General features: G+C 38.8%; 1 protein-coding gene and 1 pseudogene across 1 annotated transcript; both read left to right on the top strand.

The window, feature by feature from the left end:
- Nucleotides 1–1,333: 1,333 nt before the first annotated feature.
- On the top strand, nt 1,334–14,506 carry Fbxo4 (F-box protein 4). Its single transcript, XM_028767672.1, has 7 exons — nt 1,334–1,723; nt 2,697–2,932; nt 4,752–4,972; nt 8,360–8,435; nt 8,549–8,724; nt 11,841–12,016; nt 14,176–14,506. The coding sequence occupies exons 1-7, from the start codon at nt 1,541–1,543 to the stop codon at nt 14,263–14,265; spliced, it is 1,158 nt and encodes a 385-aa protein (XP_028623505.1). The 5' UTR covers nt 1,334–1,540; the 3' UTR covers nt 14,266–14,506.
- On the top strand, nt 10,854–11,456 carry LOC114621409 (annotated as a pseudogene).
- Nucleotides 14,507–18,211: the final 3,705 nt, after the last annotated feature.

The following is an 18,211-nucleotide window of genomic DNA, read 5'->3' as shown; positions in this document are numbered from 1 at the left end:
TGTGTGTGTGTGTGTGTTATTGTAATATTTATATACTAGCAACTATTTTCTGTAGCCTAGTATGTTTTTTAAAGATGTGGCCTTTGCCTTCTACTTGGAAGATTGTAAAATGGGGTTAATTTTTAAACATCCTGTGCATTAGATGTAGAATATTTTGACAATTGATATTAAACCAGTTGTATATAGAAGATGATAAAATTTAACTGCTTCACAAAAAGAGATCTTGGAATTGTAAGCAGTTAGAGGTTGACAGTGATTTAAGAGTGACTGTTTGGGATCCACCCATCATGCTTGTTCTCCAGAACAGGGTTTTACACCTCAGGCTATTTTAATTGGGATGCATTTGTCTTATAGCGGTGTAATGTGGTGATCCTTACTAGATTATCCTAAAAGATTTTAAATAATTTAACACGAGACTATTAAATCGGAAGTATTACTGTGATGAAGTCTAGATGTGAAATGGGTTTGGGGTTTAGAATAAGTGAGGTAATCTACTTGAACGAGACTTGACACTGCTAGGAAACAGGTATTTGTGTCTTTCCTAAAACTATATCCAGTGCTATATAATATATTGTCATATAGTCTACCTCTGGTTTCTTACATTTCTTTTCGATTATGATTAAAGTCAGCAGAATAGACATCACTTTTGAAAGATTAAAAATTCACGAATGGCTTTTAAGAATACCACATTCTGTTTTTTTTTTTTTCTTCTGTCAGATTTTCCTCTGCCTTTTATGATAGATCATTGCTTGAACAACTTTTTCTTGAATGTTTGTAGTGGGCCTAAACTCACCATTTTGGTAGAAAGTACCTAACAATTGAGCTTAAGGAAGTAAATGTAAGCAAAATATGAGTGACCATGGCCAGAGACTGGATTCAGATTATCTTGAATGACACACCAAGTTGTGGAAGCAGTTACATGAACTATATTACACCCACAGAACAAAGACCATATATCAAATACATGTACCACCTATGCCGATGAGGGCATTATGTACACAGCCTAGATAAACTGGGTAAATCTTGTCTGAGTTTCAGATGTTACAACATTGTTTACTTTAAAATACATAAAGGTGGCAGGTGCTTGAGAGATGCCTCAGCAGTTAAGAGCCTGGACTGTTCTTTCAGAGGGCCTGAGTAAGTGGCTCTCAAAAGTGTGATTCCAGTTCCAGGGTATGTAATGCCTGTGGCTTCTGCTGGAACCTGCGTGATCATGCACATACCCACATCCATGTAGTTAAATCTTAAGCAAAGGCCAGATGTTTGCAAAGCTTACTAACAAGTTAGACCTAATATTCCTCATGAGGTTAAACCAAAACCAGATTGGATTTTGAAAGGATGTATAGTCTAGGCTAACACCAGCCAGTCATTTGGGCCGAGGGTTTGAGCTAACGGGGTGAGTCATTCCGGTCCACCTCGGCCTGGAGCTGCGCCCAGCCGACCAGCCTGGGTCATCCCAGCGGGGCGGGCGGAGGCGGAGACGGAGGCTGAGCGGCTCGGAAGCCCATACGCTCGGCCGTGTCGCGCGGAGCCGGCGGCCATGGCTGGAAGCGAGCCCCGCGGAGCCGGCTCATCGCCGCCCGCCAGCGACTGGGGCCGCCTGGAGGCCGCCATCCTGAGCGGCTGGAGGACCTTCTGGCATTCGGTGGACAAGGAGCGGGCGACGCCGACAGCCTCCCGGAAGGAGGCAGCAGAGGAGACGAGCGCGCTGACGCGGCTGCCGGTGAGCCGAGGCCGCAGGCCGCGCACAGGGACCGCCGCAGCACCGGGGCCTGGGCCGGCAGGGCAGCCACTTCCGGGTGTGTGCTCGCCTGGAGGTGAAGTGGCCAGGATCACCTTGATGGTGACTCTTGGTATCCCCGGGCCAGCCATGGTCGCGCCACAACACACACTAATGACCAGCAAGATCACCCACAGGTTGTCAGTCGTCCAAATAGGATGTCTTGGAATCTGATAAAGGACGTGGGTTAACTTGGACAGCATTCAGTCCCAGGTTCAATGTATTCCAGTTAGGGGGTCGCCCAGAGCAAGCAACTCAGATATATCCTAAGCCACAAAACTGCCATGTAATTGAAAATCAATGAAGTTACAAGTACTTCAAGTTAGCACAGGCTACAAAGAGAATGCATGTAATTTAAAGTTTCAGAGAAACATAAAATAAATGAAGAGATTATACATTGTTGATGGCAATTCCTTTATCTCCCTTAGATTATTGGTACATCCCACTGACATTCATTCTAAATGAAAACCCCAGGCTTAGGGTACCTCCAAGCTTCTCTCCTGTGTGGTCTGAACTGATTAATACACTAGAGAAATTTCAAATGACAGATTCACACGCTTCCATTTGATCTAGTGATAAAATCAGAAAAAAAATCTCCACTTGATACATATTAATTTGAAGAATTAAGATATTAACTGGTACATCAACATACTCATGGGAAGAAATTAAAGGAACTGGATATTTTGCTTGAAAAATAGAATAGCAGAGCTTGAGTTTTTAACATTTCAGATGTGTTAGGAATGAAAATGTTTAGTTTTGATTTTTCTATAGATGGAGGGATAATAATATAGACCTAGGTGTTGTAAAGAACCAATCATTCACGTGACCTTTAGTATAACAGTTCTTTATTGATTAGGTTACCAAACAGTTTCCCCAGACAAATGATTCTTTTATGTGCTGCTTGCCTCTGTTTCAGATTGATGTACAGCTGTATATTTTGTCATTTCTTTCACCCCACGATCTGTGCCAGTTGGGGAGTACAGATCATTACTGGAACAAAACTGTAAGAGACCCAATTCTCTGGAGATACTTCCTGTTTCGGGACCTCCCTTCTTGGTCTTCTGTTGATTGGAAGTCACTTCCAGATCTAGAGATCTTAAAAAAGCCCATATCTGAAGTCACCGACAGCACATGTTTTGATTACATGGAGGTGTAAGTATCTATTTCTGTGACTTGACAAGAGATATTAAACTCTAAATAGTTCACATTAGTTCTGGCCCTGATATTAACTTGCTGCATAGGATTTGTCTGAATGCATCCTTGTTAAAATTAGGGGTTAAACTAATTGACTTTTTTTCCATAGGACCCTTACAGTTTTAAGCTTTTATTATTTTCCTGTGTTGACTAACCATTATTTGATTAATTATATGTGGTACAGTAGACAAGAAAAAAATTTTTAAAATGTCTCATAATATTTATAGTTTTTTTCCATTTTGTTAAATTGTAAATGCATATTCATCATCAGAGAAGGAATGTCCAGAGACCAGGAAAAAGTTATTTTTGGTGGGGAAGAAGACTGTTTTTAAGACTATATGAAATGAGGTTTTTTTTTTTGATTACTTGAAAGCTTCCAAGTTTCTTGTATATCACGTGTACATGAGAAAATTACTTTTACTGAGCAAATGCTACACATTGGATTCTATGCGTGTCTACTCCTTCTGTCCTTGTTCAACCTGAAGATTTTTATCTTCATGTTAAGGACATACAGGGCCAGAGAAGTTATATGGTTTGCATATGGTATAGTGTATAAAGGGTTGGTCAATATTCTTGTGTTCCCTCAGAATATGTCACTGTATATAGGTAAAACTTGATTTTTTGTGAACTCCACATTTAAAGCATGATAAAACAAATTCAAAGAATCTTTGTCCTTTGGTTCTAAGAATTGCTTTACTGTGATTCATACAGGATTTTTACCCCTCTGCTTTGTTACTCAGCCTCTCTGACCCAGACGCTAGCTATCATGTCAGATAACAGGAGACGACTAGATCAAAATATGTATATCTTTTTAGATAATCTCAAATGCATCTGACATTTCATTTTTAAAATTACGTTTATTTATTACTTATTGTGTGTGTGTGTGAGTGGGCACACACACTACATGCCACATATGAAGGCCAGAGGACAACCTTTTGGAGTCCATTCTCCCCTCCATATGGTTCCCCAGGATCGAACTCGGGTCATCAGAATTGGCGACAAACCCCTGTACCTGCTGAACCATCATGGTTTCTTTCACATGATTTTTATTTTGCTAATTTTCAGCGAGGTCTAGTTGGCCTCCCTGTGTATTTATTTAGTATTTTGAATCAACTATTATGTGGAGACTATTAAAGGGGTGTTTAAGAAGCTTAATATTAGTGGCTTTAGTAATATCTTTAAATTTCTGGGATTTAACTCTAAGTATCTATAGTCTATCTTTATTATGGGGGTTCTCAGTCTTAACATTATTGACATTTTGGACCAGTTTGCAGGGACTGTCCTGGAAGTTGTAGAATGTGTAGTGACATCTATGTTTCTACTAAGTCGATGTTAGTATCATAGCCTTCTCCCCAGGTGTGAACATAGAATTTTTCAGACATTACCACATAGTATGGGATAAAGAAAATAAAATCTTCCTCAGGAAGAGAACAGTTACTATTCTATATAATTAGTTTGAGCTATTCAAGCAGACATTAGAACACGTGTTTCATGAAAGAAACTAAATAAAAGATAAGAAAGTAAATCCTGTCTTCCTTAGGGAGGGTTCTGCAGCTATACAAACACCCCCACTCTCTAGCACCTTGTGTTTTTCCTTGTCTCGGCTCTCTACATACGTATTATCATGGTATCTATACTGTACTGTCTGGGGTGGGGTTAAAACTATAATCTTTATGTTACCATGTCTTACAGAGGACTCAATAAATGATATATTCTCAAATGAACAACAAGTTAAATGTTTTCTATTTTATTTTCTAATTGTGACAATTTTATGCAGTTATAAAATGTGCTGTCCATACACAAGAAGAGCCTTGAAAGCCAGCCGTCCTATGTACGGAGCGGTTTCCTCTTTCTTGCACTCACTGATCACTCAGAATGAACCCCGGTTTGCTATGTTTGGACCAGGTTTGGAAGAACTGAACACATCCTTGGTGTTGAGTTTGATGTCTTCTGAGGACCTCTGCCCAACTGCTGGTTTACCTCACAGACAGATTGATGGTAATTTTCATGTTAATATAAAATACATACTAATGACAATATTTGGAGCTTGACATTAGTGTTAAAGAGATAGACATTTAAAAGTTAAATCTTGTAATGAAATATAGAAATTGGTGAATAGGCCCCTGGCCCTACTAAATGGGGAAAAATTAGTATAAGAAGTACTTTTTTCTTAATTTTTCAAGTTTTTATAATTTAGAATCTAATAATATGTTAAAAATAAACTTCAATAGACCAGAGCATGTCTACTATAAGAGAAATTTACCAAGAAAACGACTGAATATCGATTTGAAAATTATTTTTATATATATTGGGAATTTTTTAAAAGACCTATATTATTACCTCTCCTGTACAGAAAAAGTCCACGAAACAGCTTGTGACCTTTCAGTGAGGTGGGAATGTATCATTAATATAGAACATTAAGATATGCTTTACTCATTGTATAGATACAGAGATTTGGAACAAATCTGGGTCTTCCACAAAAGCCAATAGATCTAAGTGAGGTTGCAGGCAGATACTTAGGTGATTAGAGTGTATGATCAGTTAGTTTTTTAATACAAAGATAACAACCAAAGAAGGCTGCACAGTGAAGAGGATTCCTCCTCAGACTCTTCAGGCTTAGCAGATATATATCCTTAAGACAATAAGAAAAGAAGTACAGCGTTCTGAATGTTTAGGACTCAGTTGAAGTATCTCTAACTCCACTCTAGAAAGAGTGGAGCTTGGTAAGCGATGACAACAACATGTGGGGTGCCTAACCAAACTTTTATTTTTAGAATGTTTATTTTGGCTCCTGAGTAAAAAAACTGACTAGAAGAGACGGAAGAAGCTGCTGTAATATATGATTTAAAAAAAAGAAAACATAGAAGGGATCACTGGATGAAAGATAATGAATACTGAGGATGAAGCTTGATGCAATTAAATAAGGATTGTGTAATAAGGATAGCTGCAGGCCTCTGCCTTGGGCTTTATGTTGGGTAGAAAACCATTCACTAGGGTAAGGAATCACCAGAGGACAAGGACTTTTGTGGTTGTTGCTTTTGGTGGCAGGAGCTAGAGATGTAATTTGCTGACACTGATAACTGCAGGGTGTATAAACAAAGATGAGTGTTGTAAGCAATCCAATTGACAAGGGTGAGGACCTTGTCAGTTTTATTTTGGTTTGTATACGTCATACCAGGGGTATCATAGGTCCCACACTATGGTGATTTGAGTGAGAATGGCCTTCACAGGGTTAAATACTCAAATACTTGGCCCGGAGTTGGTGAAACTGTTTGGTAAGTATTATGAAGTGTGGCCTTGTTAGAGGAGGCACATCACTGAGGGAAGACTTTGAGGTTTATAACACTCACACACCCAGTTAGCTTCCTCTGTGCCTTGTGCTTGTAGCTCAGATATAAGCTCTCAGCAACTGCTTCAGCCTATCAGCTTGTTGTATTCCTCACTGCCATGATGGTCATGGACTCTAGTCCTCTGGAATCATGAGCTCTCAGATTAAATCCTTTCTTTGCCTTGATTATAGTGTTTTGTCACAGTAATAGGAAAGTAAGAAAGATTACTATGGCATGTGCACATTTAATAAATTAATGACTTATAGATGATGTGTTCACATCCAAAGAATTAACAACTAGGCATCATAAGCAGTTCACATGGACCTGGAAGTTTACGAGGATGGAGAAGAAGACAGGCAGCTGCAGGCTGAAGTCTACAGTGGGAAGAGAGATGATTATGGAGGACAAAGTTGAGGAAGGAGAGACTGCTCTCCCAACTGAATGATGTGTTTTTCAGACAGAACTCTTCTAGAGGGTTCTTGAGTCATAGTTTAGACAAGTTGTTGGGATCAGAGAGCATCAGCCCACTTCTTCACCATAGGGCATGAGGAAATGAGCAAGTTTGGTCAATGAGAGTCCTTGGCAAGAGAAGCATGACCTAAGGCAGACCAGTTTCAGTCAAGGGCTTAGTGTAAGGCAACACTTCTGGAAAAGCCAGAGCACATGAAGAAATTTCTTAATTATGAAATGGCATCCACTTTCCCCTTACAGAGACTTAAGTGATTGCTTGAAAATGCCAGTCTACCAGATCAGAGAAGAATAGGGGTTGCATAATAAGTCGGGCTGAGGTTAGATGTGTTGAAAGGATAATTTCTGGATATTTAGACTGATAAAAACAAGGAACAGAAACACTTGATTTCTGTTTCCAAGTACTTCTTGTGAAATATCATGGCTGGAGGAGTAGAGGATCATGTGGCTTGGGATAGTTATAGTTTTAGTACCTATAAGACCAGATCTATAATCGTGTCGCTTAGAATGGTGACATAGGAGGGCATGGCACAGCTTATTTAAGCAGAATTAAAGAATTAGGAGAATGAAGGTTGGAGTTGTCTCTAATGAGGTAAGTAGGGTCAGTCTATACTGGGTTTTTTTGTATGTCTGAAGTCCATTGGCATTGTAGAGAAGAGAAATACTTAGACATGTATCATTAAGCCATGTGTCTGCAATTATGAGAAAGGCTAGTTAAAGCAAAAGGATTTAGAGGACTGGTTAGAAGAGATTACAGATGTCAGGTAGTTAATTTGTACCAAAAAGAGAATGACATTGGAGAGAAGTAGACAGATCAGAAGGACAATTTTGTACCAAGAACTAGAGCTATGGAAGAAAGAAGGATTTTTCCAGAAGGCCAAAAAGAAAAAGACATTGATCATTAACAAAACAACAAACAAACAAACAACAACAACAAACTCAGATGTTAAGAAAGGAACAGCAATGGTGTTGAGTTGAGTCAGACACAAAAGAGTAAGAAGCCAATATTTAGCAATCAAGGGGTATCACATAAGACAAATAATCCTCACAGTCACCCCTAAGAAGTTCATGTTACTTCACTTTTTGTGTCAAAACAGAGTCTCACGAGTCAGTGACTACCATGGCAAGTTTAGGATTCTAACCCACAACACCCTACTTCCAAATTTCAGCATTTGCAGTTTTGACTCAATTTCTGAGGCACTCCCAACGATATGCCACATGTTTATAAACTTCCTAGGGGAAGAATGAGCCCTCACTGAATGTATACATAGAGTTTAAGTCCAGTGGAAACATAAAAGATGGGAATAAATAGAAATAGTTGCCACACCTCAGCTGCTGCTGTGGCATTGCGATGGTGACAGAAGACTGTAGAGCCAACACTCAGTTCTCTCTCCAGAGTCTTTCTGCCTTATGAATCACAGCTGCACACAACTTTTTTGTCTTAGTCACATTGTGTTTTATTCCAAAGTTGCATATAGTTTGCTTGATTCTTTTCCTTTGCCCATTTTTTATTTCACTGGAATTTTTTTTATTACTTATTTACTGTCTTTATTATTGGCTTGTTTGTATAACTGACTTTCTCGTGTAGGTATTGGATCTGGAGTCAATTTCCAGTTGAGCAATCAACATAAATTCAACATCCTGATATTGTATTCCACTACCAGGTAAGGCTAGCTGCCTGGAGGGCTGCCCGAACATCAGCGCTGGCTCACTTTAGTGGGATAGGACTTTTTTATTGTCTTTGTGTAATATATGTTTGCAACTCTTCTTCTTGCAGAAAGGAAAGAGACCGAGCAAGGGAGGAGCACACGAGTACCGTTAACAAAATGTTCAGCCTCCAGAGGGAGGGAGACGAGCAACAGGGGAGCCGCTACAGCGTGATCCCACAGATTCGGAAAGTGTGTGAAGTCGTCGACGGGTTCATCTACGTGGCCAACGCTGAAGCTCATCGACGTAAGCATCCTTTTATCTTCCCTTCGAGGCGCTACTACATCCTTCTTGGCAAAAGATCATCATGTTGTTACACCTTCATAAAAATATCGCAGTTAGATTTTGACTACTGTGATTTTCTGGCCATCACTGCCACTAGTGTTCTCAGCCCTTGTTGTCTCTTAGGATCACATGGCAGATTCCTAGAATGCCATTTTGTCAGCCATAGATTTGCCCAGTATCCTGGACGCCTGTTTTCTATAAGTAACCACAGGGTTCCATACAAGCCAAAGCTTCATTAGCTACATTCTTTTGTTTAGTTCTACATTTTAAAATTACTGATGGTCTCTCTGCCTTTGATGGGCAAAGGAAAAGAATTATTTGTATTTTCAAATAATTTATGCAGATAACTGACAATTTGTTGGTTCATTCTTACCCACATTATAGAGAGGTGTGGGGGGTAGGGATCTTAATTGAGTAGATTAAAGTTAATTAAATCAGTGAGTTGATACTATTCTCCATATACTCTAAATAGTTGTCACTGACAGTGTTGTTTTGGTATGACATTGCTATATCCTTGGACCATGAGCCAGTGTTATAATTTACCCCCAATCCTTTGTGTACATGTTATAATATAAGTATACAATAAATTATTTATTATATATACTGCTTATATATAACACACCTAATAATATAGTTAGTTAGCATGCTGAATTAATTTACAATGAATTTATTTCTCTACCAGTCTGTTAAATCCTGGAGGAAATTAGAAATTCTGGATAAAATTATTCATTAGAACAGAATAAATTGTTTCCTGTTCTTATAGGACTAACCATAAAAGAAAAAGAAAAACTAGAAGCAAAATAAATGGAAGATTTATTTGTTCAGCAAAAAGCTGCTGAGTCATCAGTAGTTGTATTTGCTGGTGGAGATATGGCTGGGAGTTAAAACTGACAGAGTTTACTTTTATCGAATCTTGCAGATCGCTCCCAATAGCTTCCTGTAAAATCTGGAGAAAAAGCAGGGTGTTAGCATAATTCATTACCTAGGTCTCAGGTTCAATCCCAAGAATGGTGGAGAGGGAAAAATACATGAGATACAAAAATAATCTGTACCTATTTTCTGAATCTTTGCCATGTAGCTTTGCTAGATGCCTATTAAAAATGTAGTGGAGGGACAGAAGACCTGAGTCCTTGGTGGACGAGGCGTGTGTTGATTGGCTGTAATAGAGGGAGTGGAGGGCCGCCCTGCTTTCTGTATCATTTGCTCAAAGGAAGCCATAGCTTCCTGTCAAGAGTGATAGGACAAGAAATCCCCCTGCCTCCTGTTCTGGCAGAGACTGCCTGCTACCTTAGAGAACAGTAGAAGCAAACACTCTTTGAGCACAAAGGTCAGGATTCAGCCTGTAGCAAGCTGAATCTGGATTGAAAGAAATCTTTGTTTTCTGATTCCTTATCTGATTAGATGAGATAGATGTCATAAATAAATACAGTCCCAAGAACATTCAGGTGCACCAACTGTTTAAAGTAACCGTGGCTTGGTCATTTTCTATTACACATCCTGCAAGTGTCTGATAACCCTTTTATAGGAAACACCTTTTGACCAGCACAGGACAGAATTCAGGGGTCATGCTGGGACACCAAAAAATGCTTCCACTATTCATGTTCAGGCATATGCTATCCCTAAGACTGAAGCTCTCATGTAAAACAAATGACATTTGTTCTGCCTCAGCCTCCTGATTGTTGGTATTACACGTGTGATCCACCACCCCTGACTGTGGAGAGAATTTGAATTCTCTGTGTTGACAGTAACTACCACAGCAGACACCAAATCCATTCATGATGACTAGTTTAATTAGAATCAATGGGTTAGTGGCCCAGCAGTAACAAGAGCATGCTGGTTTCTGAGGGTCAGTCCTCTTTACTCCAGTCTCTAACCGCTTTTCTATATAAAACACCTAGCACTGAATTTAAAAGATCTGAGACTGAAAAAGAAACCGTGGCTTGTACCTGCAGTCTAAGCTTCGTGGGAGGCTGCTGTGGGGAAATAGCTTCAGAATTTTGTTTACCACAGAATGTCTGTGATCTGGAACTCTGCAGTAAAAGGCAGTCATAGAAAATTTGGATGGGCTGCTCCGGGAGCGAGCCTCCGAGTGTAGCAAAGTGTAGCAATGGGACCTCCGGGAGGAAAGATCAATCGTCCCCGGACGGAGTTGAAAAAGAAGTTGTTCAAGCGCCGCAGGGTACTAAGCAGGGATCAGCGACGGAAGCGCCAGGTGGTCGGGGCTGTGATAGACGAAGGGCTGATTACAAGGCACCACCTCAAGAAGCGGGCGTCCAGTGCTCGTGCCAACATCACGCTGTCTGGGAAGAAGCGCAGGAAACTCTTGCAGCAGATCCGACTTGCCCAGAAAGAAAAAGCAGCCATGGAAGTGGAAGTCCCTTCCAAGTCAACCAGGACTAGTCAGCCACAGCCCAAACGACAAAAGAAGATAAAAGCTCCCCAGGATGTAGATATGGAGGATCTTGGAGATGAGAGCTAAAGTTCCTACATCTTCTACCAGAAGATTCTCAACAGCACCTAGAAGGATTTGGAGGACTTTGGAAAAAAATATTACCATACTTCATTCTCCCAGACACCTCTTCTATGATGGACCATTGACCTCCCCTGGAGGTATATATTAGGAAGGAAGAGACACAGAGACACTGGAGAAGGCCCTCTCTAGCAGTTAGCTTGTTTTATAATAAAGCTTTAGTGCTTTAAAAAAAAAAAAAAAGAAAATTTGGATGATAAACATAGGGCCAATTTTAGGCTCAGATGTAGGAAATAAGACCTTTGAAAGAAAGGGTTATCAGATAGTTGCAGAATGTGTAAGAGAGAATTGTCATGTCACGGATATTTGAAACACCAGGAACATCTGAATGTTATTGCGACTGTGTTTCTTTATAATATATCTACATTTATGTCTTTGAAATACTAATAGAATTTTGTGGTAGAGCAATAGATGAATCCAAGTAATAAAGGCAGTTGTGTTTAAATTCTACTAAAATTTTAACTCCTTTATGTGCTGTTTTAAATATAATTATCTTTAGAGAAATCACAAGTAATCCAAATCATGTATTTTAACTTAAATTCCTTAGGTCACGAATGGCAAGATGAATTTTCTCGTATTATGGCCATGACAGATCCAGCTTTTGGATCTTCAGAAAGACCCATGCTGGTTTTATCTTGTATTTCTCAAGCAGATGTAAAAAGAATGCCTTGTTTTTATTTAGCTCATGAGCTGAGCCTCAGTCGTCTACACCACCCATGGATGGTAAGGTCTTAATTGCTCTGGCAACAAAGAATCTATTTTTAGTGTACTTTCTATTGTATGTGTTCATTCATATATATGGATGATCATGTTTACACGTATGTGTGTTTGCTTGTTTTTTTTTTTTTTATGGTAACAAAATACCCAAGACAGTAACTTAAAAAGAAATAAAGACATATTCTGTCTCAGTTTTTAACTTTTTACTCCCTGATCAGTTGACCTTGACTTTGAGCCTGTGCCAAGGTTCAGAGTATGAGTTCATGACAGAGAAAGCCTCTGTCTTAGAACAAAAAGGGATGAGAAAGAGGAAGGGACTGAGATCCCAATAAGGTCTTCAACGATGACCCCTCACTAGTCACTGCTTCTTGAAAGTTCACCTTTTTCTAACAGCAACTCAGGGTGGGGTCCAAGGCTCTGACACACAGAACCTTAGGGAACTTTAACTGGGAGGATAACATTCATCTTTGAAGTGAACTACCATTTTAATATAAAATTTAAAAGGCTTGATTGACAGGTGCTAATAAATTTGGATTGGCCATCTGTTCTCTATTCACCTCTCCTATTGTAGGAACAGTAAGGCAGTAACTGGGGGTGGTTTTAAGGATGCCACTCTGATGGCTTTCTCAATATCAATGTTAATTATGCTTTACAAATTATAAAAACACAGGTTGTTTTGAGGAGGCAGTGCAGTGGTAAACTACCTACCTAATATGCAGGAGTCACAACCTGCCGATGGTCCCCAACACCACTGCAAATGTACATCTCATAGTCTGGTGCTTTAAATTTTATTTGAATAATGATGTTTTCTTCAAGTGAAAACTGAATTGAAACTTTATAGATAAACTGTTTATAATAGTCTCTGGTGGTCTATTATCTTTTTATTTGTATCTTCTATAATTATTAATAATTTATTTAATTCTTTATTTCGGGACACAGTCTCACTATGTAGCTCTGGCTATTCTGGTTCTTGCTATGTAGACCAGGCTGGCCTCAAGCTCACAGAGATCCACCTGCCTCTGCTTCCTAAGTTCTGGGATTAGATATCTTTGTTCCCCCATCCCCTCCGCCCCGACCAAGCTAAAGGTGTGTTGATTTTGTTTAAAATTCAGAAAATCAACCGTTTATCTTCTGTAATTTTCAAATCATTGTTTTCTATCTTGATTATTTCTGTCTTATAATTTGGTGTTTGTTTTCCCAAACCCACTGAAATACATTATTAGGATGTTTATTTGAAATGTTATTCATTTAATGGGGCTTGGGCCTAAAATATGCTCCTACCCCTGAAATCTTGTGTGTGTGTGTGTGAGAGAGAGAGAGAGTTTTAAAGTAAGTATTTGTTGCTCTAACTTGTTTTTTTTTTTTTTTGTACTGTTTGCCATACCCCATACATTTGGTATTTTTTTTTCTTTCCTTTCCCTTCGTTCCTTCATTCTTTCCTTCCTTCCTTCCTTCCTTCCTCCCTCCCTCCCTTCCTCCTTCCCTTCCTTCCTTCCTTCCTTCCTTCCTTCCTTCCTTTCCTTCTAATTTCTTCAGTGATCCATTGTTTGTTTAGTAGCATGTTGAGTATATGTATTTGTCAATTTGTAACTTTTTATTATTGTTGTTCTTCCAGTTTTATTTTGCTGTATCAATAAAAATACACATGATTTTTTTACTTCATTTATTATTGTTGTTGTTGAAGATTTTTTCATCTAACATATGCTCTATTCTAGAGACTGCTCCAGTATACAATTAAAAAAAAAAGTGTATACTGCAGATCTTGGCCAAATGTTTCTTAAATGTATGCCAAGTCCATTCAGCTTCGGCTAGTTTTACAGTATGTCACATTTATTAGTTGGCTGGTTAGATTGATTCAAAAGTGTTTTAGTTTTTAAAGTGGATTTTTTTGGAGGAATTGTTTTCCTGGATGTACAAGAAGCCCTTCTTTTCTGTTTCCACAGCTGAGTTTTAAGAACTAAGACTAACATTGAGTTAGTTCGAATGTGTAAGAAAATACCGCTTATTTCCATGATTGTTCTAGGTGATAGTACTTGAAAAACTTACTCAGACTTTATTTGAGTCATTTTATTTTATCTCCCTTTAAAAACATAAATGTCTAGAGAAATGTGACTTGTCATAATATTCTGGTTTGAATTGACAGTGTTCCCTTTACCTGCTTGCAGGTCCAGGATACAGAGGCTGAAACTCTGTCTGGTTTTTTGAATGGCATTGAGTGGATTCTTGAAGAAGTAGAATCTAAGCGTGCAAAATGAAGTTCCTTTGGGACCATGGGAAGCCACAGGTCATGGTGTGTGTCTTTCCTGTCCCTTCTGTTCCTGCTTCTCTGGAGGAGGGCTTTATACTGGACAGCTACTACAGCTGGGCTTCTGACACTTTACCATGAATCAATTGCAAGTTTCAACCCTACTGCTTTTCCACAAAATGAACTCTCACATTTTTGATAATTTTATAGTTTCTGTCTTTTTTGAAAATATTAAATTCTGCAAAACAAAATGTCATGGTTCTTTAATTTCTCCTGGTCTCTCTTTTTTGCTATTAAGGTTGCTCTAATAGGAAGTAGTAAGCCTGCTCAGCATGCCATAGGATCTTTTCAGGGACTCACTAATTGCTTATCAGAAAAAAGTTTCTAATTCTCAACAGAAATGCTAATTATGAAAATTTTACTAGAACTGTATTAATGTTTGGCCACAACCTCTATTCTCTTTTGAGAGAATAGACAGAATATTATGTTTATGTTATATCTGTTATTCTTTCAGTGAAAATTCATTTTTTTGTGGAAGTTGTCCTGTTTAAATCATTTTTATTTGTTTTATACTCAAACATGGCAAAGATTTACATGTATAAAGCCATTTCTGCAATTACTTATACTTTGCAGAGGAAATGACCTAGCACCTTACTGAAACTTGGGGATTTTAAAATTATAGTGAAAGAATATAAATATTGCTCTATGATTTATATGTTTATATTTAAATGTATTTTAATATATTTGTTTTGTAGAGAAACTTGTAACATACAGATGATCATATTCTTTCTAAATATTCAGGTGACTGTCACTTCCCTTTTGACCAGGTCCATAGACTGTTTCTATTCAAGATAGAGTTCATAGAGCTCACAGCTGCACTGAACCTCATAAGTCGAGAGAGTTAGATTAACTTGTATAGCAGGATTTTTCTTGAGATAAGACATTTACCGATGATTCTGATGATCTCATGAATATTCCCTCATGAAAGTAGCTCCCAAATTGGCTTTTAAAGATCCTATTTGTTCCTACCTCTTAATGTTATAGAGAGGGGATTGGATTCAACAGGTCCTCCAGAAAGGACAGCTTGTATTAAAATCATAGTCATAGTGTTGGTCTTGGTTTTAGTTGAAGAAATAGAGAAACAGGGAAGTGGGGAAATCTCCCAATAATCTAAGTCCCATATGATGCTATGGGAAGGCATGAGACATGGAAACTGCAAATCCCTTCCCAAGTTAAAAGAGCTATGAGTTATTATACTGTTAACTTAGAAATCAATTTTCTGAAACTGTTGATGTGACTCAGCAGGTAAATACCTAATGCTTTGGGTTAGATCCTATGTTAGTTGCTTTCCTGTTGCTAGGAGAAGACACCCTGGCCAAGGCAACTTATAAAAGAAGCCTTTAACTAGGGGATTCATGATTCCTGCGGGTTAGGGTAGTTAAAATTTCATATCTGGATCCACAAGCATAAGGGAGGGACACAAGCATAAGGGAGGGAGAGGAGAGGAGAGGAGAGGAGAGGAGAGGAGAGGAGAGGAGAGGAGAGAGAGAGAGAGAGAGAGAGAGAGAGAGAGAGAGAGAGAGATTGAGAGCGATAACTGGGAAAAAATGGCTGGCTTTTAAAACCTCAAAATCTACTCCCAGTGACAAACTTTCTCCAACAAAGCCACACCTCCTAACCTTTCCCAAGTAGTTCCATAAACTAGGGATCAAACATTCAAACATATGAGCGTATTGGGACCATTCTCATTTGCTGAGTCCTACATAGTCTTGGAAGGGACAGGATGACATAGTTTTCTGACTCTGGAATAGAGCCTTCAGGATGTAGGTCTCCAATGTGTTGACAATTGCTAGGCATAAGGCTTGTTTGTATAATAATGTACGTATTTTCATGTTCTTCCTTTGGCAAATGCTCTCTCTGTTAAGGTTAACAACTCCATTACAATTAGAAACAGCACCAGTCTGGAAGGCAAGGCTATGTCTATTGTGTTCCTCAGCAAAAATGGTAAACACTATATGACCTTTAGGACAGCCTTAAGGCTGTAGGAAAGAACTCTGAAAACATGAGTTCAAAAATATGCAATATGAATTGTATGAGCAGTTTCATGGACCTAAAAGGGCAGGGGCAGCTGCAGTAATGAGCCTGCTTGTCAGAAATATATTAATGAAGGAGATAAAAAGATTTAGGGAATGGTGATCTCAGAGCTGGATCCCATACAGCTAGCTTATTGTCTGTGCTTACAAAGACAGTCAGATTCCGGAGTTCAGTTCCTATGTTTAAAAATGCATGTGCTGTCTTTTCTAAGAATCAAGGGACAAAGGTTATAAAATGTTGATTTGTGGTATAATCAAAAGGAAACCTGGGGTGGGCGATTGAATTGATATGTAAATAAAAAACTGGGCTTTGGTCTGCGAGAGATAAGCTATCCAGAGAGTTTTTTGATTTTTTTTTTCTAGCAAGAGGTAACTGTCTCAACCAGAGAATTGTCTGGAGAGACATCTCAAGCAGAACACAGAGATGTCAGCTTGTACCTACAGTTGAGTTTGGGTCATTCTTTTGATGCTCCCAAACACCCCTTCCTCCGGAAACCCTCTCCAAGCCATGGCTGATTCTTGGCATTCATTCAAACCTGCACAGATAACCTGAACTTATATTAGATAGAGAGAATCAACTACCAAAATTTGTCCTTTGACCTCTACATGTATGCAGAGGCATGCATGCATGTTTGGCCTCATTTGTACATGTGTGTAGATGCATACATTTAAAAGTCAATTCCCTAGACCCTGTTATGGTTCACTAAACTCTCATCAGTGCTGTTTAGGGAATAAAGTAAATAAAAAGCAGAAAGGCATGGAAAATCTGGTGTTAAGAATGGGCTCATTCAAATTCCAGTGATTCCAGTTCTTGTCCATGTAACCATGAAAGTTTCTTAAGTTCTGAATTTTACTTTTCTTGTATGCAGAATGAGGAATAATTTATTTACTTTGGAATTAAGTTTTGGCTCCACCAAGAACTAGATATAAGCATCTGGGATATTAACTCCCTGTGGGAAGGCCTTCACTTTGGTGCTAACCTAAGTTTTAAAATTTTTTCAATACCACCCTGCAATGATTATCCTGCTATGACTGGTACTTAACGGCTATGAATAGTATGACAAAAAGAATGGGCCAATGTTTAATCACTCAAATTACTGAAAAATAACTTGAAAAGTGTGCCCTAGAGATGATATAGGAATCACATACATTTATTTGTACAGATATTTTGAACTGAATTATATCCTTCAAAATTCATATATTGAAATCCTAGCCACTGGTATATTTCAGAATATAATTAGTTTCAAACTGAGGGCCTTTAATTAAGGAGGTGTGGTGGCTTAAATATGCTTTGCTCAGAAGGTAGCACTTTTAGGAAGTGTGGCCTTGTTGAAGGAGTGTGTCACTATGGGGGTGGGCTTTGAGACTCTCCTCTTATCTACCTGGAATCAGCCTTCTCCTAACTGCCTTTGGATCAAGATGTAGAACTCTTGTCTCCTTCTCCAGCACTGCGTCTGCCTGGATGCTGCCATGCTTCCTACCGTGATGATAACAGACTGAATTTCTGAACCTGTAAGACAGCCCCAATAAAATGTTGTCTCTTATAAGAGTTGCTTTGGTCACAATGTCTCTTCTCAGCAATGGAAACTAACTAAGACAGGAGACAATAATGATTGAGTGGGGTCATATGGTCAGACCTAATCTGACTGCTGTCCTCATAAACAAAGGGGCATCCTGGGAAGCTGAGTGTATAAAGAAGAGATCCTATGAAGACACAGAAGACTGATGTTTGCAATGAAGAGACCGCAGGAAGAGATAAGCCTATTGATACCTTCATATATCCTTCAGGATTGCATCAAAACCAGACTCTATCTTTTTGAACAAATTGTGCCATTTTGCTACAATAGCCATAGAAAACTAAAT

Source organism: Grammomys surdaster, unplaced genomic scaffold, assembly GCF_004785775.1.
Source record: "Grammomys surdaster isolate TR1022 unplaced genomic scaffold, NIH_TR_1.0 174, whole genome shotgun sequence".
Lineage (NCBI taxonomy): Eukaryota > Metazoa > Chordata > Mammalia > Rodentia > Muridae > Grammomys > Grammomys surdaster.
Note: the sequence above shows the minus strand (reverse complement) of the source record. Positions and strands in the feature narration are given on the sequence as shown.

What these genes read in the sequence shown, in the direction of transcription:
- Fbxo4 (XM_028767672.1), top strand. Translation starts at nt 1,541, where the DNA reads ATGGCTGGAAGCGAGCCCCGCGGAGCCGGCTCATCGCCGCCCGCCAGC. An exon ending in ATATTGTATTCCACTACCAG is followed by an intron (nt 8,436 to 8,548) that starts GTAAGGCTAGCT and finishes TTCTTCTTGCAG; the next exon opens with AAAGGAAAGAGACCGAGCAA. An exon ending in CAACGCTGAAGCTCATCGAC is followed by an intron (nt 8,725 to 11,840) that starts GTAAGCATCCTT and finishes TAAATTCCTTAG; the next exon opens with GTCACGAATGGCAAGATGAA.